Below are 26,332 nucleotides of genomic sequence, written 5' to 3'. Positions count from 1 at the left end.
AGCAGAGCGATCCCAGAAGCAATCAAAAGGCAGGTAGCTGGCGCTCACCTTTCACATTCAACTCCATGCTTCAATCTCCCTCATTGCTTTAATTGGCAAAATAGAGTTGAACATCGGCTTGTGCCCCATCCTGTGGCCTTCACACATGCTGCCTCTGCCTCCCAGAATCCTCTGAGAGACTGCAGAACATTGAAACACTCAAATGATCGCCAAACTGTAAATCACAGGCTCCAATAGCTCCATAAACACATTCACGATGAAAAACAAACGTAAAAGACATCATCAAGTAGTGAAAAAGATGGTTTCATGATCTAGCCAGAAGATGTCGACCAAGGGAGCGTTGTACACAGGCGCCATCCTGACTGGAAGTCACATTTGGTTTGACGTGTTGTGCATTCAGCGATGAACTCTTCTCCAAATCACTGTGTTAACGTGTGGTTATTTGAATTACTGTCACCTTGAACCAGTCAGGCCATTCTCCTCTGACCTCTCTCATTAACAAGACATTTTCATCCACAGAACTGCTGTTTATTGGATTTTTTTTTTGCTTTTTCTCAACATTCTCTATAACTCTAGAGACTTTGTGTGTGAAAAACCCCAGGAGATCAGGAGATAAGCAGCTTCTGAGATACTCAAACCACCCCATCTGGCACCAATGACAACGTCACTTGGATCACATTTCTTCCCCATCCCGATGCTTGGTCTGAACAACAACAATCTCCTGTCTGCATGTTTTTCTGCATTATGCTGCTGCTGTGTGATTAGCTGATGAGATATTTGCATTAACAAGCAGGTGTACATACCAAAGTGTCTAGCAAAAGCATTTAGTAGGAGTGTGAGAGTGACAGTGGGGAAATTCAACCAAACAATGACAGAATTTTGAAGCTCACTCTTTGAAATGGTGGACACCCAATCCCTGAACATTTCTGAAAGGAATAGTCCTCAAAGCAACAACGTGAGTTAGGAAGTGGAATTAGACTGACAAATACTTTTCAGGCACCAAGATGACAATAGTCTAAACAACACACACAAAATGCTGGTGGAATGCAGCAGGCCAGGCAGCATCTATAGGAAGAAGTACTGTCGACGTTTCGGGCAGAGACCCTTCGTCAGGAATAACTGAAAGAAAAGATAGTAAGAGATTTGAAAGTAGGAGGGGGAGGGGGAAATCCAAAATGATAGGAGAAGACAGGAGAGGGAGGGGTGAAGCTAAGAGCTGGAAAGGTGATTGGCAAAAGGACTACAGAGCTGGAGAAGGGAAGGATCATGGGACGGGAGGCCTCGGGAGAAAGGAAGGGGTACGGGAGCACCAGAGGGAGATGGAGAACAGGCAAGGAGTGATTGTGAGAGGGACAGAGAAAAAAAAGGGGAGAGAGAAAAAAAGGGGAATAAATAAATAAATAAGGGATGGGGTAAGAAGGGGAGGAGGGGCATTAACGGAACTTAGAGAAATCAATGTTCATGCCGTCAGGTTGGAGGCTACCCAGACGGTATATAAGGTGTTGTTCCTCCAACCTGAATGTGGCTTCATCTTGACAGTAGAGGAGGCCATGGATAGACATATCAGAATGGGAATGGGACGCAGAATTAAAATGTGTGGCCACTGGGAGATCCTGCTTTCTCTGGCAGACAGAGCATAGGTGTTCAGCAAAACGGTCTCCCAGTCTGCATTGGATCTCACCAATATATAAAAGGCCACACCGGGAGCACCGGACGCAGTATACCACACCAGCCGACTCACAGGTGAAGTGTCGCCTCACCTGGAAGGACTGTCTGGGGCCCTGAATGGTGGTGAGGGATGAAGTGTAAGGGCAGGTGTAGCACTTGTTCCGCTTACAAGGATTAGTGCCAGGAGGGAGATCGGTGGGAAGGGATGGGGGGGACTGGACTAATGGACAAGGTCTTGCAATTCCTCCGTCTCCGCCGCATCTGCTCTCAGGATGAGGCTTTTCATTCCAGTACGAAGGAGGTGTCTTCCTTTTTTAAAGAAAGGGGCTTCCCTTCCTCCACCATCAACTCTGCTCTTGAACGTATCTGTCCCATTTCACGCACATCTGCTCTCATCCCATCTGCCCACCACCCCACTCGGGATAGGGTTCCCCTTGTCCTCATCTACCACCCCACCAGCCTCTGGGTCCAACGTATAATTCTCCGTAACTTCTGCCATCTCCAATGGGATCCCACCACCAAGCACATCGTTCCCTACCCCACCTTTCTGCTTTTTGCAGGGATCGCTCCCTACGCAACTCCCTTGTCCGTTCGTCCCCCCCATCCCTTCCCACCGATCTCCCTCCTGGCACTTATCCTTGTAAACGGAACAAGTGCTACACCTGCCCTTACACTTCCTCCCTCACCACCATTCAGGGCCCCAGTCCTTCCAGCTGAGGCGACACTTCACCTGTGAGTCAGCTGGTGTGATATACTGCGGCCGGTGCTCCCGGTGTGGCCTTTTATATATTGGTGAGACCCGACGCAGACTGGGAGACCGTTTCGCTGAACACCTACGCTCGGTCCGCCAGAGAAAGCAGGATCTCCCAGTGGCCACACATTTTAAATCCGCGTCCCATTCCCATTCTGATATGTCTATCCACGGCCTCCTCTACTGTCAAGATGAAGCCACATTCAGGTTGGAGGAACAACACCTTATATACCGTCTGGGTAGCCTCCAACCTGATGGCATGAACATTGATTTCTCTAACTTCTGTTAATGCCCCTCCTCTCCTTCTTACCCCATCCCTTATGTATTTATTTATCCCCCCTTTTTTCTCCCTCTTTTTTCTGTCTCTCTCACAATCACTCCTTGCCTGTTCTTCATCTCCCTCCGGTGCTCCCCTCCCCCCTTCTTTCTCCCTAGGCCTCCTGTCCCATGATCCTTTCCCTTCTCCAGCTTTATATCCCTTTTGCCAATCACCTTTCCAGCTCTTAGCTTCACCCCCTCCCTCTCCTGTCTTCTCCTATTGTTTCAGATTTCCCCCTTCCCCTCCTACTTTCAAATCTCTTACTATCTTTTCTTCCAGTTAGTCCTGACGAAGGGTCTCGGCCCAAAACGACGACTGTACTTCCTATAGATGCTGCCTGGCCTGCTGTGTTCCACCAGCATTTTGTGTGTGGTGTTTGAATTTCCAGCATCTGCAGATTTCCTTGTGTTTGCGTTTTTAAATTCACAATAGTCTGTATGACTTTCCACCATGATACATACTTCTTTGATGTAGGAGACATTCCATCTGTTATTATTAAAACTGCAAAATATTCCAATAACCTTAAATTACTAAAAATGTTTAATAAATAACCAATGACTGTCAATTATAATGTAAACATTTTGAAGAAAATAAAATGTATGTTGCTACTTACAAAATATTAACTTTTGGAGTAAATTTATTGAACAGTGATCAAGGCATACAGAAATGGGAATTAGATTAAAAAAAACTTTTTCTCGCTGCTTGCTAATTGCAATACAAGTAGTCACAGATACTGTGACTTAATTCACGTTCATCCTGCCATTTTGTAAATGGTGCACTTTTTCAAAATCTTTTCTTTGAAGTCAATCATCGTCGCTCTCGAGATCAGGATTATAATCTGGGTCGTCATCGTCATCTAATTCTAAATCATCCATATCTTGGAAAAGAGATTCATCAACTTCCACATTGTTACCTGCCGTAAATATACATAGAACATTTAGTCACAATAGTTACTTATTTATTTAGAGATACAGGTTCTCCTAATGAGCTTGTGTAGCTAATAGATAGTTTATACTGAGACCATAAGCCATTGGAACAGAATTAGGCCCCCATCAAACATCCTCTGCCATTCAATCATGACTGATTCATTAACCCTCTCAACCCTACTTTCCCACCCTTCTCCCCATAACCTATCAGCCTCCACCTTAAATATACCTAAAGCCATGGCCTGCACAGCTGACTGTGGCAATGAATTCCACAGATTCACCAACCCCTGGCTAAAGAAATGTTTCCTCTTCTCTGTTCTAAATGGACATCCCTCGATTCTGAAGCTGTGCCTTCAGGTCCTAGACCACTCTATCTAGGTCTTTCAATATTCAATAGTTATTTAGTATAAACAAGTGAAACATGAAAATTTCTACAGATTTATGGTGGGAGCATTCTGACTGGTTACATCATCTTCTGGTGTAGAGTCTCCAATGTGCAGGACTGCAAAAGGCTGTAGGTCTTGTAGACTCACTCAGCCATCTCCATCAGGGGCACAAGCCTCCCTGCACCGAGGACATCTTCAAAAGACGGTACCCCAAGGAATGAAGGACCCTCACCATCCAACACATGCCCTACTCTCATTATTACTATCGGGAATAAATACAGGAGCCTGAAGATACATACTCAATGTTTTAGGAAAAACTTCTGCCCCACCTCTATCATATTTCTGAATGAACCACGAACCCATGAACACTACCTTGTTATTCATTTTTTGCACCATATTTATTCAGTGTTGGTGCGTGGTCTAGTGGGCAAGGCATCAGACTAGTAACCTGAAGGTCACTGGTTCGAGCCTCAGCTGAGGCAGCGTGTTTGTGTCCTTAAGCAAGGCACTTAACAACACATTTCCCTGCGACGTCACTGGTGCCAAGTTGTATCAGCCTAGTGCCCTTCCCTTGGACAACATCGGTGGCGTGGAGAGGGGAAGGCCTGCAGCTTGGGCAACTGCCGGTCTCCCATACAACCCTGCCCAGGCCTGCGCCCTGGAAACTCCAGGCACAGATCCATGGTCTCTCGAGACCGACGGATGCCACCACAATATTTTTTCAGAATCAGAATCAAGTTTAACATCAAAACTTCAAAAAAATCTAAGTATATTTATTATCAAAGTATGTATGCAGTATACAACCATGAGCTTTGTCTTCCTAGAGACGGACATGAAACAAAGAAAACCATAGAACTCACTCAAATACAAGCATTAAACCCTTAACAAGTAAAAAGAAAAGAGAAATCACGCAAATGGCAAAAAAAAAGTGATAAACAAGAATATAAAACACCAAAACACAAAACAATTAAACAGTCCGAGTATACTCAGTTCAGTTATATATAGCACTGTGTTATTTGCTAACTGGCATATGTCATGAAATTCGTCGTTTTGCAGTAGTGCAGTGCAATACATAACAAAAGACCTATAAGAGAGCAAAAATAAAGGAACGTCAGGTAGTGTACACGGACCACACAAAACGCTGGAGGATCTCAGCAGGCCAGACAGCATCTATGGAAAACAGCACAGTTGACATTTCAGGCCAAGACGCTTCAGCAAAACAAGGACTGCTGGGTGGAGGTTAATTGCCCGCTGTAAATTGCTGTTAGTGGGAAGAGAATTGGGGTTGGGGAGAAGTGGTGGGGAAACGAGGGGGAAAACTGATGAAGATGGGTTTTTGATAAATAGTGTGGACACAAAGCACTGAAGTGTCTACGTGTTGTATCAGAATCAGGTTTATTATCAGTGACACAGTTGGTGAAATTCTGTCTGGCTGAATCACCATCCATTATGGAAGAACAAATGCACAGGATCAGAAAAAGCTGCGGAGTGTTGCAAACTCAGTCAGCTCCATCATGGACGCAATAATTCTCACCATCGAGGACATCTTCAAAAGGCAATGCCTCAAAAGAGGCTCCTTCACTAAATACACCCACCATTGAGGTTTGGGAGAAGGTAGTTGCTTGGGTAAGATTCCAGGACAGGAAAGAAGCTCCAGGGATGGATGGAGACCAAAGAGGGGAGATGATTGCAGTTACCGACGAGAAGATCAGAGGTGACAGAAAATGGGGGTACGTGAGAAGATTGGCAGAACTAGGGTAAGGATTGGACTACTGTGTTCAGTTCTGGTCACCTCACTACAGGAAATATGTGGATACTACAGAGAGAGGGCAGAGGAGATTTATAAGGATGTTGCCTGGATTGGGGAGCATGCCTTATGAGAATAGGCTGAGTGAACTCGGCCTTTTCTCCTTGAAGTGACGACAGATGAGAGCTGACCTGATAGAGGTGTATAAGATAATGAGAGGCACTGATTGTGTGGATAGCCAGAGGCTTTTTCCCAGGGCTGAAATGGCTAGCACAAGGGTGCATAGTTTTAAGGTGCTTGGAAGTAGGTACAGAGGGGATGTCAGTCATCATTAAGGACCCCGATCACTCTTCTCATTGCTACTATCAGGAAGGAGGTACAGAAGCCTAAAGACACACACTCAGTGATTCAGGAACACCTTCTTCCCCTCTGCTCTCAGATTTCTGAATGGACATTAAATCCATGAACACTACTTCGCTACATTTTTATCTCTGTATGTTGCACTACTTATTAATTTAACTACTTAATATACATTAACAAATTTCACCACATATACTGGTGATATTAAACCTGATTCTGATCCCGACATATATATACTTAGTGTAATTCAGTTTTTTTTCTATATTTTCATGTATTGTACTGCTGCTGCAAAGATAACAAATTTCTCAACATATGCCAGTGACATTGAACCCGATTCTGATACTGATAATTTAATTGAAAGATAAAATATTATATCAGAGAAAGCTGAAAGATCAGTCATTCCCCTACCATGTTCCTATCAACAAACTGACATGAGGCAATTAGAGGACACACAAATCAATTTGTAATGTAAAAAAATTCATATCTGTGCATACAAAGGTAATCTTTATACAAACAACCAAAAATCAAAATAAATTGTACTTTACCCTCTTCCAAGAACTGAATGTCAGATGTGTCAAGGTTATGATCCGTTTCAAATTGCTGCTTTCCTGAAATACAAAAACAATTTGAAAGATATAACATTCAAGTTGGTCAGAATTTTATAGCACATTAACTCAAATACAGTACTGTGCAATAGTCTTGGGCACCCTGGCTACATGTACAATGCCTATAAAAAGTACTCACCACCCCTTGTAAGTTTTCATGTTTTATCGTTTTACAACATTGAATCACAGGAGATTTCATTTGGCTCTTTTAACGCTGATCAACAGAAAAGGACTCTTTTGTGTCAAAGTGAAAACAGATCTCTACAAAGTGATCTATATCAATTACAAATATAAAACACAAAATAATTAATTATTTTAATATGACACACCAACTCATTACTGGTGCAGCCATTTGGTTTTAGATGTCACATAATTAGTTAAATGGAGATCACCTGTGTGCAGTCAAGATGTTTCAATTGATTGTAGTAAAAATACACCTGGATTTTTATTTTCATTACTTTCCATTGAGAGTAGGGGAGATTCAAACAAGAGGGCATGAGTTGAGAGTTAAGGGGCAAAAGTTTAAGGGTAACACGAGGGGGAATTTCTTTACTCAGAGAGTGGTAGCCGTGTGGAATGAGCTTCCAGTAGAAGTGGTAGAGGCAGGTTCAGTATTGTCATTTAAAGTAAAATTGGATAGGTATATGGACAGGAAAGGAATGGAAGGTTATGGGCTGAGTGCGGGCCAGTGGGACTAGGGGAGAGTAAGCGCTCGGCATGGACTAGAAGTGCCGAGATGGCCTGTTTCCGTGCTGTAATTGTTATATGGTTATGTGGTATCTGGAAGGTCCACCTACTGATGAGTCAGAGTCCTGGCAAAAACTACACCATGAAGACAAAAGAACACTCCAAGCAACTCCACAAAAAGGTTATTGAAAAGCACAAGTCAGGAGATGGATCTGAGAACATTTCCAAGTTGCTGAATATCCACTGGAGTACAATTAAGTCAATCATCAAGAAATAGGAAGAATATGGCACAGCTGTAAATCTGCCTAGAGCAGCTGTCCTCAAAAACTGAGTGACCATGCAAGAAGGGGACTAGGGAGGGAGGTCACCAGACCTATGACAACTCTGGAGGAGTTACAAGCTTCAGTGGCTGAGATGGGAGAGACTGTGCATCTGATTGTAGCCCAGGTGCTTCACCAGTTGCAGCTTTATGGAAGAATAGCAAAGAGAAAGCCTCTGTTGAAAAAAACTCACATGAGATCTTGGCTAGAGTTTGCCAGAAGGCATGTGGGAGACTCTGAAGTCAGCTGGAAGAAGGTTCTATTGTCTGATGAAGCCAAAACTGAGCTTTTTGGCTAAATGCTATGTTTACGGTAATCCGAACACTGCACATCATCAAAAACACAACATCCCTAACGTGAAGCATGGTGGTGGCTGCATCATGCTTTACAGCATGCAGACCCTGGGAGGCTTGTGAAAGTGGAGGGTAAAATGAATGCAGCAAAATACAGGGAAATCCTGAAGGAAAACCTGATGCAGTCTGCAGAACTGCAACTTGGGAGAAGATTTGTTTTCCAGCAAGACAAGGATCCCAAGCACAAAGCCAAAGCTACACAGGAATGACTTAAAAACAATAAAGTTAATGTCCTGGAGTGGCCAAGTCTGAACCCAGACCTCAATCCAATTGAGAATTTGTGGCTGGACTTGAAAAGGGTTGTTCACTCACGATCCCCATGCAATCTGACAGCAGTTGAGCAGTTTTGTAAAGAAGAATGGAGAAAAATTGTAGTGTCCAGATGTGCAAAGCTGATAGAGACCTATCCACACAGACTCAAGGCTGCAATTGCAGCCAAAGGTGCATCTACTAAATACTGACTTGAAGGGGGGGAAATTCTTATGCAATCAATTATTGTGTTTTATATTTGTATTTAGTTTAGATCACTTTGTAGAGATCTGTTTTCACTTTAAAACGAAAAAGTCTTTTTCTGTTAATCAGTGTCAAAAAAGCCAAATGAAATCCACTGTGATTCAATGTGGTAAAACAATAAAGCATGAAAATTTCCAGAGACCCAAGATCTTTGGGCACAGTACTTGGAAAAAGCGACACAAGGGACTTTTAACATCGTAAACCAGTGGTGTAACTATCTCTCTACTTGTCCTATCTATCACCCTCAGACTGTGTTTGACGTTGCTGCAAACAATGTATTTCACTGCATGTCTCTGTACACATGTAAAAAATAAAGGTAATCTTTAAAATAAACATCAATACAGTAATGAGATGAGCTTTCTTAATATTTTGGAAAAAGATATATTGTTCATTTTGTATTAACTAACCAAAAATTTCCAGAGAAGGTACAATAATCAAATCACAAACCTGTCAGTTTAACTTTTCCGCTTTGCTCGTCTTCTTTTTGCTTTTTCTTTATTTCAGTTAACTCTGTATCAAATCTTGCTTTCCAAGACAAGAAATTCTCAATTGTTACAGGTGTGCCATGGAAAACAGCCTAGAAAAGTTAATAGAAAAAAATGTAACAGTACAGAAACCTTGAAGCAGGTGATTATGGCAGAATGGACAGTACCTTGGAATGACCGGATTGAGGAGGCATTCGAGAACAAGACCGAATACCAGGAGCTAGTAGAGTACTGCCAGGGACAGGGGTGGAGGGAAAAATGCCAGTCTTTAAAGCTGGTGTGTAGAGATTTCGCTGGCTGCTGGCTCTGCCAAACCTACTCTCTCCTTGGCATTATGAGGCCTGCAAAGAAACAAGCCATCAGGACTGACACGAACTATGGACCAAGAGGTGTGACCTGTGGACCAGTGCTTCTGGGACACAATCTTGGAGCCTGATCAACCCTGGCTGGGTCACCTCAGCGAGGGTGTCTGACGTTGAAAGACCCAAACCACCTGATGACCCCAGGTTACATCACTGATAATGTGTCCCAGCACATCCTGGCATCTATCTCAGCATCAGGACTCAAGAAAAAGACCAATATAGTATCTTAACATACCAAAACTAAAGTTTTGCAGTATTGACAAGACAGCATTATGATTCGCTCTTAATTATAAGAACCATGGATACAGATAGATTTAATATTTTCAGTTTTGCTTTTCCATTTCAGTTTGCACTATGCATTCATCCATTTAATTGTTGACGATGCAGTTCATTTCAGGAAACCAATCATATAATATCTTTCCACATAAGCATTGCATTGTGATATTTTAATTTTCATATGAGTTGAAGCAGGAAGTTTAACAGCACTAATCAAGATCAGGTTAAAATTAATAGTTAAAACAGCAGAACCTACAGGGTTGTGATCTCAAAACTGCTACCCTTGCTATGTGCCAATGAGGCTAGAACTAGGAAGATTATACAGTTTAATACGTGGCTAAGGAGCTGGTGTAGGAGGGAGGACATAACATTTTTGGATCATTGAGCTCCCTTCCAGGGATGGTGGGACCTGTATAGAGGGGACAGTTTGCATCTGAACTGGAGGGGAACTAAAATCCTAGTGTAAAGGTCTGTTAATGCTACTGGAGTTGCAGGAGATGGGAATGAGAGTACCAGAACAGTTAGTGGAGAGGTTGTGGAGGCAGTATGTTGCTAAGACTTTAGACAAAGTTAGGAATCAAAGGGATGAGCACAGAGGTAATGTGTATGAGGAGAAGCTGGTGATAGGGCAAAATTACAGTCAACAGGATGAGTTGCAACATAAGAGGAGGACAAAACTGAAAAAGGTGAATATAGGACTGATGGTGTTATATTTGAATGCTCGCAGTATCTGGAATAAGGTATATAAACTTGAAGCACAGTTACAGATTGTCAGGTATGATGTTATAGGCATCACAGAATCACAGATTATAGCTGAAAGTTCAATGTCCAAGGATACACACTATATGGAAAGGATAGGCAGGAAGGCAGAACGGTAATAAATGAAATTAGATCATTAAAAAGAGGTGAAATAGGGTCAGACGGTGTTGAATCATTGTGGACAAAACTAAGGAACTGCAAGGGTAAAAAGATCCTGATGGGAGTTTAATACAGACCCCTAAACAATGGTAAGAATGTGGCCTGTGAATTACAATGGGGGATAGATAATGCATGCCAAAAGGGCAATGTTGCAATAGTCATGGGTGATTTCAATATGCAAGTAGATTGGGAAATTCAGAATGGCGCTGGATTTCAAGAGGGTGAATTTCTACAATGCCTACAAGATGGCTTTTTAGAGCAGCTTGTGCTTGAGCACACTAGAGGATCAAGCTACTCTGGATTGGGGTGTTGTGCAATGAACCAGATTTGATTAGAGAGCTTAAGGTGAAAGAACCCTTAGGAGAAAGTGATCATAATATGATCAAATTCACCTTGAAATTTCAGAAGCAGAAGCTCAAGTCAGATGCATCAGTTTTACTGTGGAGTAAAGTGAATTACAGAGACATGCGAGTGAAACTGGCTAGAATTGATTGGAAACAATTCAGAAGGCACAGGATATATACATCCCAAAGAGGAAGAAGTATTCTCAAGGAAAGATGACACAACCATGGCTCACAAGAGAAATCAAAGTCAACATAAAAGCCAAAGCGAGGGCATATAGTAAAGCAAAAATTAGTGGGAAGTTAGAGCAATGGGAAACTTCTCAAAACCAGCTTCTTATCGTGTCCACGGACAATCTATACATGGCCCAGCCTGAACTGGACACATTTTTGCGCCATGTTGTTGAATTCGGCAAGATCTGCAACAGTACATGGTTCCTCTAGCGTTGGGCATTGCAGGAGATGTTGCTTAGCTTGTGGCTCAGTTCCACATTCACAAGTTGTTGGGCTGGTTGTGTATCCCCATTTGCTTAGTGACACCTTTGAACGACCTACACCAGTCCAAAGTCTGTTAAGGCACTTCCAGGTTGCCCAGTTGCATTTAGCTACTGGGGGAAGGCTTTCAACCAGTGGAATTTCCATCGTTGGGGTTGTTTGAGACTGGCTCAAGCAACTGAAGGCAACTAAAAAGTAATTAAGTTAAAGACAGAATACAAAAGTAAAGCTAGCCAATAATATTAAAGAGGATACATGAAGTGTAAATAAAGGTGAAAATGGCAGACCACTGGAAAACGATGCTGGAGAGGTAGTATTGAGGGACAACAAATTGGCAGAAGAACTGAATAAATATTTTGCATCAGTCTTCACTGTGGAAGGTACTAGCAGTATGGTGCAAGTTCCACGTGTCAGGGGACATGAAGAGCGTGAAGTTATCATAACTAGATATTTGCGTGGGGTTCTGAGTAGGTACGTTCCAATGAGACATGGAAAGGATGGTAGAGTACAAGATCCACGGTGCATAAAGGCTGTTGTAAAATCTAGTCAAAAAGAAAAGTGTATGAAAGGTTCAAAAAACTAGGTAATGATATGAACCTAGAAGATTATAAGGCTAGCAGGAAGGAGTTTAAGAAGGAGAGGCAGAAGGGGCCGTGAGAAAGCCGTGGCAAGCAGGATTAAGGAAAACCCCAAGGCTTTCTAGAAGTATGTGAAGAGCAAAATAGTAAGACATGAGAGAATAGAACCAATTAAGTGTGACAATGGAAAAGTGTGTATAGAACCAGAGGAAATAGCGGAGGTACTTTGCTTCAGTATTCACTACGAAAAAGGATCTTGGCAATTGTAAGGATGACTTGCAGTGGACTGAAAAGCTTGAGAATGTAGATATTAAGAAAGAGGATGTGCTGGAGGTTTTGGAAAGCATCAAGTTGGATAAGTCACCACGACTAGACAGGATGTACCCCAGGCTACTGTGGGAAGGAAGGGAGGAAATTGCTGAGCCTCTGGCAATTATCTTTGCATTATCAATGAGGACGGGAGAGGTTCTGGAGGATCAGAGGGTTGCGGATGTTGTTCCCTTATTCAAGAAAGGGAGTAGAGATAGCCTAGGAAATTATATACCAGTGAGTCTTACTTCAGTTGTTGCTAAGTTGATGGAGAAGATCCTGAGAGGCAGGATTTATGAACATTTGGAGAGGCATAATATGATTAGGAATAGTCAGCATGGTTTTGTCAAAGGCAAGTTGTGCCTTACGAGCCTGATTGAATTTTTTGAGGATGTGACTAACACATTGATGGAGGTAGAGCAGTGGATGTAGTGTATATGGATTTCAGCAAGGCATTTGATAAGGCACCCCATGCAAGGCTTATTGAGAAAGTAAGGAGACATGGCATCCAAGGGGGCATTGCTTTGTGGATCCAGGACTGGCTTGCCCTCAGAAGGTGAACAGTGGTTGTAGACGGGTCATATTCTGCAGGGAAGCTGGTGACCAGTGGTGTGCCTCAGGGATCTGTTCTGGGACCCCTACTCTTTGTGATGTTTATAAATGTCCTGGATGAGGAAGTGGAGGGATGGGTTAGTAAATTTGCTGATGACACAAAGGCTGGGTGTGTTGTGGATAGTGTGGAGGGCTATCAGAACTTACAATGGGACATAGATGGGATGCAAAACTGGGCTGAGAAGTGGCAGATGGAGTTCAACCCAGATAAGTGTGAGGTGGTTCATTTTGGTAGGTCAAATATGATGGCAGAATATAGTATTAATGGTAAGACTCCTGGCAGTGTGGAGGATCAGAGGGATCTTGGGGTCCGAGTCCTTAGGACACTCAAAGCTGCTACGCTTTGACTCTGTGGCATACGGTGCATTGGACTTCATCATTCGTGGGATTGAGTTTAAGAGCTGAGAGGTAATGTTGTAGTACCCCACTTGGAGTTCTGTGCTCAGTTCTGGTTGCCTCACTATAGGAAGGACGTGGAACCATAGAAAGGGTGCAGAGGAGATTTACAAGGATGTTGCCTGGATTGGGGAGCATGGCTTATGAGAATAGGTTGAGTGAACTCGGCCTTTTCTCCTTGGAGCAACGGAGGATGAGAGGTGACCTGATAGAGGTGTATAAGATGATGAGAAGCATTGATCGTGTGGATAGTCAGAGGCTTCCAGAGCTGAAATGGTTAGCACGAAAGGACATAGGTTTAAGGTGCTGGGGAGTGGGTCAGAGGTGATGTCAGGGGTAAGTTTTTTACTCAGAGAGTGTTGAGTGTGTGGAATGGGCTGCCAGCGGCGGCGGTGGAGACAGATACAATACGGTCTTTTAAGAGACTCCTGGATGGCTACATGGAGCTTAGAAGAATTGAGAGCTATGGGTAAGCCTAGGTAGTTGTAAGGTAGGGACATGTTTGGCACAGCTTTTTGGGCCTAAGGGCCTGTATTGTGCTGTATGTTTTCTAATTCTAATTCTAATAGAGCGAAGATTCTTGGGAAACTGAAAGGTCTGAAGGTAGATAAGCTTGGTACCAGCAGCATTGCAGGAGTTGCCAGCCAACATTGAACTCGATGTAAGACTGCCTTCGGGACTCCAGCTCCAGAAGTTTCGCTCAGGGTTTAATCCTAAAGCCTTCCCTATGAGTGGATAGAGCTGCAAGGCAGAGGTTTGAGATCAGAGTTTTCCTTCTCCTAGATGAGCTGCCAACCACTGCTAACAAGGCGCCCAAGGCGACTGGCTTCAAGGCACCAGTAACCTGCCTTTGCCCCTTCTCCTGTCAACAGAAACAGTACTGGTGGGAATAGTAGCTAAGCCATATGTGAAGGCCAGCAGCTAGACTTGGTTGTCAGAGGCTATTTGAGGCACATGCCAATGGGAGCATTTAATAGGTAGTGGGAGGTTCTCCCCATTACCTCACCCCCCCCCCCCCACAGCTATACCAACTTGGAAAGAATTGATCCCAACAAGACCACTGTAGAATACCACCAGAAAAGGCTCCCTTTGTTCCCACTCTCTGCCTCCTGCCAGTCAGCCACAACCTTATACATGCTAGAATTGTTCCTGTAATACCATGGGCTCATAGCTTATTAAGCAGCCTCATGTGTGTCATCTTGTCAAAGGCCTTCTGAAAATTCAAATACACATCAACTGATTCTGCTTTGTCTATCCTGATTGTTATTTCTTCAAAGCACTTCAACAGATTTGTCAGGCAAGATCCTCCCTTGAGGAAACCATGCTGACTGTGGCCTATTTTATCATGTGCCTCCAAGTACACTGAGACCTCATCCTTAATAATCGATTCCAACATCTTTCCAGCCACTGAAGTCAGACAAACTGGCTTATAATTTCCTTTCTTCTGCCTCTATCCCTTCTTGAAGAGTGGAGTAACACTTGCAAATTTCCAGTCTTCCAGAACCATTCCAGAATCTAGTGATTCTTGGAAGATCATTAGTGTATGTTCACGTGCTTTGGTAGAAGAAATGAAATGGTTGACTATTTCCTAAGTGAAGAGAAAATATTTTAAAAAAACTGCAGCACAAAAGAACTTTGGAGTCTTTGTGCAAAATTCCCCAAAGGTTAATTTGCAGGTTGAGTCTGTGGTGAGGAGGGCAAATGCAATGTTGGTATTCATTTCCAGAGGACTAGGATGTAACAGCAAGGTTATAATGTTGAGACTTTATAAAGCACTGCTGAGGCCTCACTTGGGGTACTGTGAGCAGCTTTGGAGCCTTCATCTTAGAAAGGATGTGCTGAAACTGGAGAGGGTTCAAAGGAGGTTCACAAAAATGATTCCAGTATTGAATGGCTTGTCAAATGAACAGTGCTTGATGGCTCTGGGCATGGATTCACTGGAATTCAGAAAAATGAGGAAGGACATGGAGAGGATGTTGCCTGTGGTCGGAGAGTTTAAGACCAGAGCACACAGCCTCAGAATAGAATAGAGATGAGGAGGAATTGTTTAAACTTTCCCTTTCTCACCTTAAAACCTATACCCTCTAGTATTCTGTCCTAGCTTCAATCACTAGAATGGGGTTATCAACAGACCATCTTCATTATCTGCAATTCCACCAACATTTTCTCAGAATCAGAATCAGACTTATGATCACCAGCATGTGTCATGAAATTTGTTAACTTAGCAGCAGCAGTTCAATGCAATACATGATATAGAATAAGAAGTGAAAATAAGAAAATAATAATAATAAATAGTTAAGTAAATCAATTACAGTATACATATACTGATTAGATAAAAAATCCTGCAAAAAACAGAAATAATATATACTAAAAAAGTGAGGTAGTGTTCATGGGTTCAACGTCCATTTAGGATCGGATGGCAGAGGGGAAGAAGCTGTTCCTGAATCGCTGAGTGTGTGCCTTCAGGAGGCTTCTGTACCTCCTTCCTGATGTGAGAAAAGGGCATGCCCTGGGTGCTGGAGGTCCTTAATAATGGATGGATGCTGCCTTTCTGAGACACTGCTTCTTGAAGATGTCCTGGGTACTTTGTAGGCTAGTACCCAAGATGGAGCCAACTAAATTTACAAACAACTAAATTTTCTTGGAAGGGTCCCAATAAACGGTCTCAGCCCGTAACGTCGACTGTTTATTCCACTCCAAAGACGCTACCTGACTTGCGGAGTTCCTCCAGCATTTTGTGTGCGCTACTCTGAATTTCCAGCATCTGCCGAATTTCTTGTGCTTCTAATTTTGTTTTTGTCAGAGTCATGGAATCATAGAACATGGCAACACAGAAACAGGCCATATTTTGGATGCCCAACAATTTATTAATAACCCTTACTAACCTATGACTCTGGAATGTGGGAGAAAACTGATGCACCCAAACACAACACAGGGGTCACGGGGAGAATGTACAATGTCCTTAGACAGTGGCAGGAATTAATTCTGATCGATGGCGTGTTAAAGCATAATGCTAACCCCTATGCCACTCTGCAGCCTGCACTATCTTCCTGTTTCTTGCTTCACTAGAACACAGCACAGGAAGCACTCAATTGCAAACAAAATCTATGGAACTTTTTCGAAAAGAAAGGAGATTCAAAGATATATGTATGTACAAAAATGGACAAAATTAGCAAATGACAAATATGAGTGAACAGATGTAGAATAACAGCTTTAAGGATTCAAACGAATGTCAGAAACCATATTGAGATCCACACTCAGTGGCCACCTTATTATTTACACCTGCTCATTAACGCAAATATCTAATCAGCCAATCATGTGGCGGCAATCCAATGCTTAAAGCATGCAGACATGGTCAAGAGGTTCAGATGTTGTTCAGATCAAACATCAGAATAAGGAAGAAAGTGACTTTGACTGTGAAATGATTGTTGGTGCCAGACAGGGTGGTTTGAGTATCTCAGAAACTGATGATGTTCTGGGATTTTCACGCACAACAGCCTCTAGAGTTGCAGAGAATGGTGCAAAACACAAAAAATCAGTGAACAGCAGCTTTGTTGGCAAAAACACCTTGTTAATGAGAGTTCAGAGGAGAATAGCCAGACTGGTCCAAACCGACAGGAAGGCGACAGTAACTCAAATAACCACACATTGCAGGCAGTGGTGTGCATAAGAGCATCTCTGAACACAGATGTCGAACCTTGAAGTGGATGGACCATAGCAGCAGAAGACCTCAAAAATAAACTCAATTTATTAAGTACTGGTGGCCACTGAGTGTACGATGTATTGATCGCTCTGACAAATTCAATCTACTTTTACTGATAGGTAAATTTGCATACAAAATACCACTGCACACCTTTTCAATTTCTTCAGCTTCTTTCTCTTTTAGTAACTTCTCCATTTCTTTGCGAGATTTTATCTGATCAACAATTTCGTTTAATTTTTCTTGAACAGCTGTCACTAAGGTAAATATCATGACCATCCCAATGTTTTCTTGTGCCTGGAAAAAGAAAACACATTGTACATCCGTGTAAGCACAAGATGAACGAACAAACAATTGCTCTATTTCCTTAAACATAACTGAGGTCAGAGATCACTATCAACTGTAAAACTCAGTGGGGGGGGGGGGGGAAGAAGGGTGGAAGAGAAGAAGTTCGGGAAGGAAGGGGGGAGGAAGAATACATACACAACGCTGGAAGAACCCAGCAGGTCAGGCAGCATCCATGAGAAAAGAGTAGCCAACGTTTCGGGCTGAGACCCTTCATCAGGAAGGGGGGAGGAAGAGGGGAAAGAAGGGAGTGAGAGGAAGGGGGGTTGAGGAAGGGAAGGGAAGGAAGGGGAGGGAAGGAGGGGGAGGGAAGGAGGGGGAGGGAAGGAGGGGGAGGGAAGGAGGGGGAGGGAAGGAGGGGGAGGGAAGGAGGGGGAGGGAAGGAGGGGGAAGAGGGGTTCCTGCAGGTCCAGAGAAAACAACCCGTTCATCCAACCTCTCAGGATACCATGACAATGTATTGCATTGTAAAACAACAAATTTCACAACATATACCAACATGACTCTGAAATTCCAAGCAGTGTCTTTAAGAAGGTAAGAATTTCAGATTGCTTAATGTATACATTTTCTGATATTAAATTGAACCATTTTAACTATTTGTTTTATCTATGAGCAATTCAACTTTAAGATTATACTTTGGTTAAAACGGTAGTTGTTTTTCTCTCTCCACACCTGGCATATCAACCTGGAGGAAAAATAGAAAGTAAAATGACAGCTGCCATCTGTTGCTCAGCCTTTGATTAATGCATTACTGCTAATGAGACAGAAAGGAACTTATTATTAGCCTGAAGTGACTATGAAGTACCAGAAATATTATTTTACTTGAGTTAATTCAATTCTGGATCCACATTATGCCTAAGATGTGCTTTCCTATGATCGGAGTATTGTATTTCCACTGATTTATGTAAGAAAAATAATGGTCATAGAACACTACAGCACAGAAAGAGGATCTTCAGCCCATCTACCTCATGCCAAACTATTCTGACTCGGCCCATCAACCTGTACCTAGACCACAGCCATCCGTACCCCTCTCATCCATGTACCTACCCACTCCTACAGGCAGCTTGTTCCACACTCTCACCTCCCTCTGAGTGAGTGAATTCCCCTTAACATTTCACCTTTCACCCTTAACCTAATCTCACCCAGTGGAAAAAGCCTGCTTGCATTTACCAGTTGAACCCTCTCTACATAGTCTGGGATGAAGCACCTTATGAATCCTCGTTCTGAGACTCCTACACTGGGGAGGATGCATTCTCATACGGAAAATAGAACAATCTTCTACAGGAATGCAACTCAACCTGTCGAACTTTCTTTGGTGAAATCCACGTATTCTATGCTATAAAGGAAACCTTTAATTTGTGCCTTTACTTCACTTACCTGCTCATTTAATAGTGACATTATATCTGCAGTATCAGAATTCTGAAGATTCTCATGTGTGGCAATTTCAAACTTCGGAGGGTCATCTGGGTATTTTTCCACATATGTGAATTGGAGGGTTGCTTCAACCGCTGATAAGAGATAATTTGAATAAGTAAAATTCTGTTATTGGAAAATGAGCACACAATTAAACTTTCCTCATCTTTTTCTTTAAGTTCAATCCAAATAATTTAGAAAAAAAAACTTAATATACAGATGGTTGTAGAGGGAGTTGAGGAGGAAGAGAGATACGAGGTTGCTGATTATTGATGTCTTTTAAAATTACTGAGGCTTAACAGTGCTAAGAAAGCTGTAATCTAAGAAATGACAGTAAGGGGAAACAAAATATCGTTAAGTGCAGGACTCAAAACTATTTTTCATATTGTATTTGTTTTTTATTACACTGGGCTATTCCATTTTTTCCTGCACTACAAGAATTCAAACAGATTGATCTGCTTTTGATCAGAGTGGTGCTTCCTAAAAGAAGAGAGGAAGGCAAAAGAAATTATAGGCCAGTTGGCCTAACAGTGGTTGGGGAAGTGTTGCATTCTATTATTAAGGATGAAGTTTCGGGGACTTTGAGATTAATGATAAACTAAGTCAAAGTCAGCATGGTTTCTGTACATGGAAATCTTGCCTCATAATTCTGTTAAGAGTTCTTCGAGGAAGTAACAAGCAGGTGGACAGAGGAGAGGCAATGGGTGTTATTTACTTGGATTTTCAGAAGGCATTTGATAAGATGTGTCACGAGGCTGCTTAACAAGATAAAAGATACTGGCATGCATAGAGGAATGGCTGACAGGCAGGAGGCTGCAAATGGGAATAAAAGGGGCCTTTTCTGGTTGGCTGCCAGTGACTAGTGGTCAGTATTGGGACTGCTAATTTTCACTTTGTTTGCCAATGATTTGAATAATGAAATAATGGATAGCTTTGTGGCAAAGTTTGTGGATGGTACGAAGACAGGTGGAGGGGTCAGTAGTGCTGAGGAAGCAATGTGATTGCAGTAGGACTTAGTCAAATTGGAAGAATGGGCAAAAAGGTATAAGAAATGCATGGATTTGGAAAGAGAAACAATAGTGCTGACTAGTAACTAAATGGGGCGAAGGTTCAAACAGAGGTGCAGGGGGACTTCAGAGTCCTCGTGCCAGACTTCCAGAAGGTTAATTTACAGGTTGAGTCTGTGGTAAAGGCGGCAAATGCAATGTAGGCATTTATTTTAACGGGAATAGAATATAAAAGCAAGAAGATAATGCTGAGCCTTTGTAAGACACTGGTCAGGCCACACTTGTAGTATTGTCAACAGTTTTGGGCCCCATATCTCAGAAAGGATGTGTTGTCATTGGAGAGAGTCCAGAGGAGGTTCACGAGGGTAATTCTGGGAATGAAGCAGCTAACATATGAGGAGCGAGAACCCCAGGTGTATGGGGTTGAGTGAGATCTGGAATCAGCCATGATGGAATGGCAGAGCAGACTTGATGGGCTGAATGGCCTAACTGCTCTTATGTCTGATGGCTTCACCTATCACCTACATACCACCCCCCAACCTTTTTATTCTGGCGTCTTCCCCCTTACTCTGCAGTCCTGAAGGAGGGACACAGCCTGAAATGTCGACTTGTTTATTCCTTTCCACAGATGCTCAGTTCCTCCAGCATTTTGTGAATCTGCAGACTTTCTCGTGTTTATGATTTATAACTTATTACCAAAGGCCTGCAAAATCTCCAGCAAATCCATTACACAGCCTATACCGCCATCTAGTGGTTTGACAAAAGGAGCACCGGAAAGGAACATCAAGAAAATAATTAGGAATGGTACCAGGTCTCATGCCCCTTCAAATCTGCTCTGAAAGTCATCAGGATCATAACATATCATAGCGGAACAAGTGCTACACCTGCCCTTACACTTCCTCCCTCACCACCATTCAGGGCCCCAGACATCCTTCCAGGTGAGGCGACACTTCTCCTGTGAGTCGGCTGGTGTGGTATACTGCGTCCGGTGCTCCCGGTGTGGCCTTTTATATATTGGTGAGACCCGACGCAGACTGGGAGACTGTTTCGCTGAACACCTACGCTCTGTCCACCAGAAAAAGCAGGATCTCCCAGTGGCCACACATTTTAATTCCACGTCCCATTCCCATTCTGATATGTCTATCCATGGCCTCCTCTACTGTCAAGATGAATCCAAACTCAGGTTGGAGGAACAACACTTTATATACTGGCTGGGTAGCCTCCAACCTGATGGCATGAACATTGACTTCTCTAACTTCCGTTAATGCCCCTCCTCCCCTTACCCCATCCCTGACATATTTAGTTGTTTGTCTCTTTTCCATCTCCCTCTGGTGCTCCCCCCCCCTTTCTTTCTCCCGAGGCCTCCCGTCCCATGATCCTTTCCCTTCTCCAGCTCAGTATCCCTTTCGCCAATCACCTTTCCGGCTCTTAGCTTCATCCCACCCCCTCCGGTCTTCTCCTATCATTTCGCATTTCCCCCTCCCCCCACTACTTTCAAATCTCTTACTATCTTTCCTTTCAGTTAGTGCTGACGAAGGGTCTCGGCCCGAAACGTCAACAGTGCTTCTCCTTATAGATGCTGCCTGGCCTGCTGTGTTCCACCAGCATTTTGTGTGTGTTGTGAGGATCATAACTGACCTTCCACCTATTTTTCTGCCCTATCATCATATTCACAATCTCTGGTACAATGAAATCTTCCAAAATGTTTTGAATGAACTTAATGGCCAAGCATCACGTGCCTTCAGGGTAGAGAATGTCACACCCTCCGTGTAGAAACCTCTCTTAATTTCAGTTCCAAATGATTGAGCCTTTATTCCAGAGCAGCAACCACTAGCTCTAAACTCCCCAGTCTGGGGAGGCTTCCTTCCTACATCCACTCTTTTGAGGCAACCAAATCTGAGCAAAGCAACACACACAAAATGCATGAGAAACTCAGCAGGTCAGGTAGCATCTTTGGAAGGGAATAAAGTTCAAAGTACCTTTATTGTCAAAGTATGTATACCATACACAAGTTTGAGATTTATCTTTTAGCAGGCAGCCACAAAACAAAGAAACACAATAGAGTCCACGAAAAACCCCATGCCACAGATGTTAAACACAGAATGAGCAAAAACAAGTCATGCCAACAGGTAAAAAAATGTAAACAAATAATACACAGAACATGAACCAGGGCGTCCTCAAAAGTGAGTCCACAGTCAGAGTCAGTTCAGTGCTGAGGCAGGTGAAACCGTACCAGGAGTCCGATAGCCATAGGCCACAGTCACAGAGTCAGTTCAGTGTTGAGACAGGTGAAACCGTACCAGGAGTCTGATAGCCGTAGGCCACAGTCAGTTCAGTTCGGTACTGAGACGAATAAGATATGGAGTACTGAGCTGAACAGCAGTTCGTCCTCTGCTATCAACCTCGATGTCTTAATCTTTTAATCTAGCTCCCTTCATCAGGACTGTCTCAGCCCAAAACATCAACTCTATTTATTTCCATAGATGCTGCCTGACCTGAGTTCTTCCAGCAGTTTGTGTGTATTAGTCTGGATTTCCAGCATTTGCAGAATCTCTTGTATTTCTGATATATAAATTCTGAAATAATAGTGGTAACCATTCAGGAATCACCAACCATTCAATTTTTTTGTCCCACTGCCTTTATTTATCAAATATTACTGAGGCAGCCTACAGAGAAGAAGTCATCACTCTGACACAGTGGTGTCAAGAAAACAACCTCCCTCAACATCATAAAAACAAAGGAGCTGGTTGTGGACTACTGGAGGAATGGAGATGGGCTAACCTCTATTGATATCAATGGGTCTGGGGTTGAAAGGGTGAATAGCTTTAAGTTCCTCGGCATAAACATCACCGAGGATCTCATGTGGTCTGTACATATGGCTGTGTGGTGAAAAAAGCACAGCAGCGCCTCTTTCACATCAGACAATTGAAGAAGTTTGGTCTGGGTCCCCAAATCCCAAGGACTTTCTACAGGGGCACGATTGAGATCATCCTGACTGTCTGTATCACTGCCTGGTACGGGAACTGCACTTCCCTAAGTCGCAGGACTCTGCAGAGAGTGGTGCGGACAGCCCAGCACATCTGTAGATGTGAACTTCCCACTATTCAGGACGTTTACAGAGACAGGTGTGTAAAAAGGGCCCAAAGGATCATTGGGGACCTGAGTCACCCCAACCACAAACTGTTCCAGCTGCTACCATCTGGGAAAGAGTACCGCAGCATAAAGGCCAGGACCAACAGTCTCCAGGACAGCTTTTTCCACCAGGCCATCAGACTGATTAATTCACGCTGATACAATTGTATTTCTATATTATATTGATTGTCCTTTTGTACATACTATTTATTACAAATTACTATAAATTGCACATTGCACATTTAGACAGAGATGTAAGAAAGATTTTTACTCCTCATGTGTGTGAAGAATGTAAAGAATAAAGACAATTTTGGAAGAGGTTCTTCCCCTCTACCATCAGATTTTTAATGGCCTATGACACTTCCTTTTTTGCACTATTTATTTATTCAAGATTCAAAATTGTTCCATGTAATTTCCAGCACACAAATGTAAAAGAGAACAAACTGATTATTACTCCGCATCCAATGCAGCACAAAAAGGATAGCACAATAAGGTAAACAATACAATAATAAAGAAAAACACAATTAATATAAATACATGATAGCACATTTACATAGATTGTACATAAAGTGATGCTAAACACAGGAGTGTGCGTATGTAAGGTGACTGACAAGAAATTATAAAAGTAGTGGTGGGAGGCGTGTTATAGTTATAATTACTGTAGTTACAAAATGCAGTTATTTTTGTAACTTTAGTAATTTTTATGTCTAGCAACGTACTGCTGTCATGAAACAACAAAGTTCATGGCACATTAGTGATAATAAACCTGATTCTGATTCCCGCTCAGCAAACCATTAGTGTTCGAATCATCTGGGGCCCTTAATTTAACAAGATAGAATCTGCTCGGTCATAGCAAACTGTCTGAAGCCCAGTCTGAGATGATCATAGCCAAATCAAGTCCTCAGCTACAGAAAGCGGCAGTGACACAGCTAGTAGAGTTGTTGCCTCACAGTACCAGAGGCCCAGGCTCATAAGGCGCCAGGGTTCAATTTCCAAACCTGTCTCCAAGGAATTTGTATGTTCTCCCTGTGACCACATAGGGACCACTCTGGGTGCTCCAGATTCCCCTCTCATTCCAAAGATGTACGAGTTAGGGTTCGTGAGTTGTGGGCAAGCTATGTTAGCACTGGAAGCATGAAGGCGTTTGTGGGCTGCCCCAGCACATCCTCGATGATATGATGCGACAAATATGACGCATTTCACTATGCACTATGTTTCGATGTACATGTGAAAAATAAATGTCCTTTCCCTTTATCACTGTAAATTTCCCCAAGCATACGGATCTGTGGTCGAATTTGGGGGTAGTTGATGACAGTCACCATCATCACTGTGTGCTGTGTGGAACGAAATGTGCAATCAGTTTTTCCAGGACCATGACTGTTCTTGCCAATTTCTTCTACAGAAATGGTTTGCCATTGCCTTCTTCTGGGCAGTGTCTTTACAAGACGGGTGACCCCCAGCCATCATCAATACTCTTCACAGATTGTCTGCCTGGCGTCTTTGTTTCCGTAACCAGGCATTGTAATATCTACCAATATCTACCATCTGCTCCCATAGCTTCATGTGACCTTGATCGGGGGGGGGGGGGGGGGGCTAAGCTGGTGCTACATCTTGCCCAAGGGTGACCTGCAGGCTAATGGAGGGAAGAAGCACGTTACACCTCCTTTGGTAGAGACGTATCTCCACCCCACCATCCATGAGAATATGGGGAGGATTAAAACAATAGGATTAGTATAAATGGGTGGATAATTAGAACATAAGAAATAGGAGCAGGAGTCGGCCATCTGGTCCGTCTAGCCTGCTCTGCCATTCAATAAGACCATGGCTGATCCTGCCATGGGTTCATCTCCACCTATCTGCCTTTTCCCCATAACCCTCAATTCCCCTACTATGCAAAAATTGTGAGCATGGAGTCAGGAATTATTTTTATGCTGTTCTTCTCTCTGTGACCACAATACTGAGAAGAGCAGTCTCGGGTACAAGAAACAGAGGTAGTCCAGTCTTCTGCCCATGAGCATCCCCCTATTCCCTGAGTTTTCACCCACATTCATCTCCTACCTTTCTTTACTCTTTCTTCTTTTTTGTCCTCATATTTCACCTAGTCGAAGGGTTGCCAGTCTTTCTTATGCCATGGACTAATACCATTATGCAATGGAACCACGGACCCCAGTTTTGGAACCCCTGCTCTAGATCATGAAATGCACTTTCTGGCACCTTGAACATTTTCCTTCCCGGTTAGTGTGAATGGCTCCATCCCTTATGGGTGTATTCCTTTTCAAAACCTCTCCAGATATTATCAAGCATGGACACGGTATGATTTGTGCCTGAGCAGCACCGTGTATTCCTCTGCCATCACATCCTCCTCCTTTACCACTCTTACCTGTTAGGAGTATGTAACCAAACACACTTGCATATTTCTACAGATGTACCACAGAAGGTATTCTAACTGGTTGCATCACCCTCTGGTTTGTGGGGGTGGGGGGCGCAAAGGATTGAAATAAACTGCAGAAAATTGTGAACTCAAGTCAGCTCCTCCATCATGGGCACTAGCTTCCCAGCACCCAGGACATCTTCAAGGAGCAATACCTCAAAAAGGCATATACACACAGTTGCAGGAAATGGTTTGTGAACACTTTACAATTACCTGGATTTCTACATTAATTACTCATTAAATCTGGTCTGATCTTAATCTAAGTCACAATAATAGGCACACACAATTTACCTAAATTAATAACACACCAACAGTTGTACTTTTTATGTCTTTATTGAACACATTGTTTAATCATTCACAGTCCAGGCTGGCAAAATGTATGTAAACCCTCGTACAATGGCAAGGAGGAATTTTAGACCATTGACCAGTTGCAGTTCATCAATATTACTAGGATACCTTGCATGCCATGTGCCACAGCATCTGAACTGGGTTAAGGGCTGGATTCTGACTTGACCATTCCAAAACACAAATTTTCTTCTTTTTAAACCATTCTGTTGCTGATTTACTCTTGTGTTTCCCATCATTGTCTTGAAGCGTTATCCAACTTCTATTAAGATTCAGGTGACAGACCACTACCCTAACGTTATCCTGTAATATGTCTTAATACAATTTTGAGTTCATTGTTCCCTCAAGATTGCAAGCCGTCCAAGCCCTGAAGCAGCAAAGCAGCCTCAAACCATGACGCTCCTTCCACCATGGTCCACAGTTAGGGTGAGGTTCTGGTGTTGGTGTGCAGTGTCCTTTTTCCTTCAACCATAGCGGTCTGCATTTCCGTCAAAAAGTCCAACTTTTCAACTTCTGTCTCATCTGTCTACAGAACATTGTCCCAGAAGCATT

The 26,332-nt window shown here is 42.9% G+C and overlaps 1 protein-coding gene across 1 annotated transcript in view; it reads right to left on the bottom strand.

The window, feature by feature from the left end:
* Positions 1-3,357: 3,357 nt before the first annotated feature.
* rwdd1 (RWD domain containing 1) overlaps positions 3,358-26,332 on the bottom strand; it is a 37,264-nt gene continuing 14,289 nt past the window's right edge. The window contains exons 3-7 of the mRNA XM_073057451.1: positions 18,830-18,960; positions 17,261-17,404; positions 9,083-9,212; positions 6,703-6,765; positions 3,358-3,651 (exon numbers count right to left, since the gene is read on the bottom strand). Coding sequence (XP_072913552.1) covers positions 3,542-3,651; positions 6,703-6,765; positions 9,083-9,212; positions 17,261-17,404; positions 18,830-18,960 — 578 coding nt within the window. The 3' untranslated portion in view covers positions 3,358-3,541. The remainder of the gene's footprint in view (positions 3,652-6,702; positions 6,766-9,082; positions 9,213-17,260; positions 17,405-18,829; positions 18,961-26,332) is intronic.

Source organism: Hemitrygon akajei, chromosome 9, assembly GCF_048418815.1.
Source record: "Hemitrygon akajei chromosome 9, sHemAka1.3, whole genome shotgun sequence".
Lineage (NCBI taxonomy): Eukaryota > Metazoa > Chordata > Chondrichthyes > Myliobatiformes > Dasyatidae > Hemitrygon > Hemitrygon akajei.
This window is presented reverse-complemented; position numbering and strand designations above follow the sequence as displayed.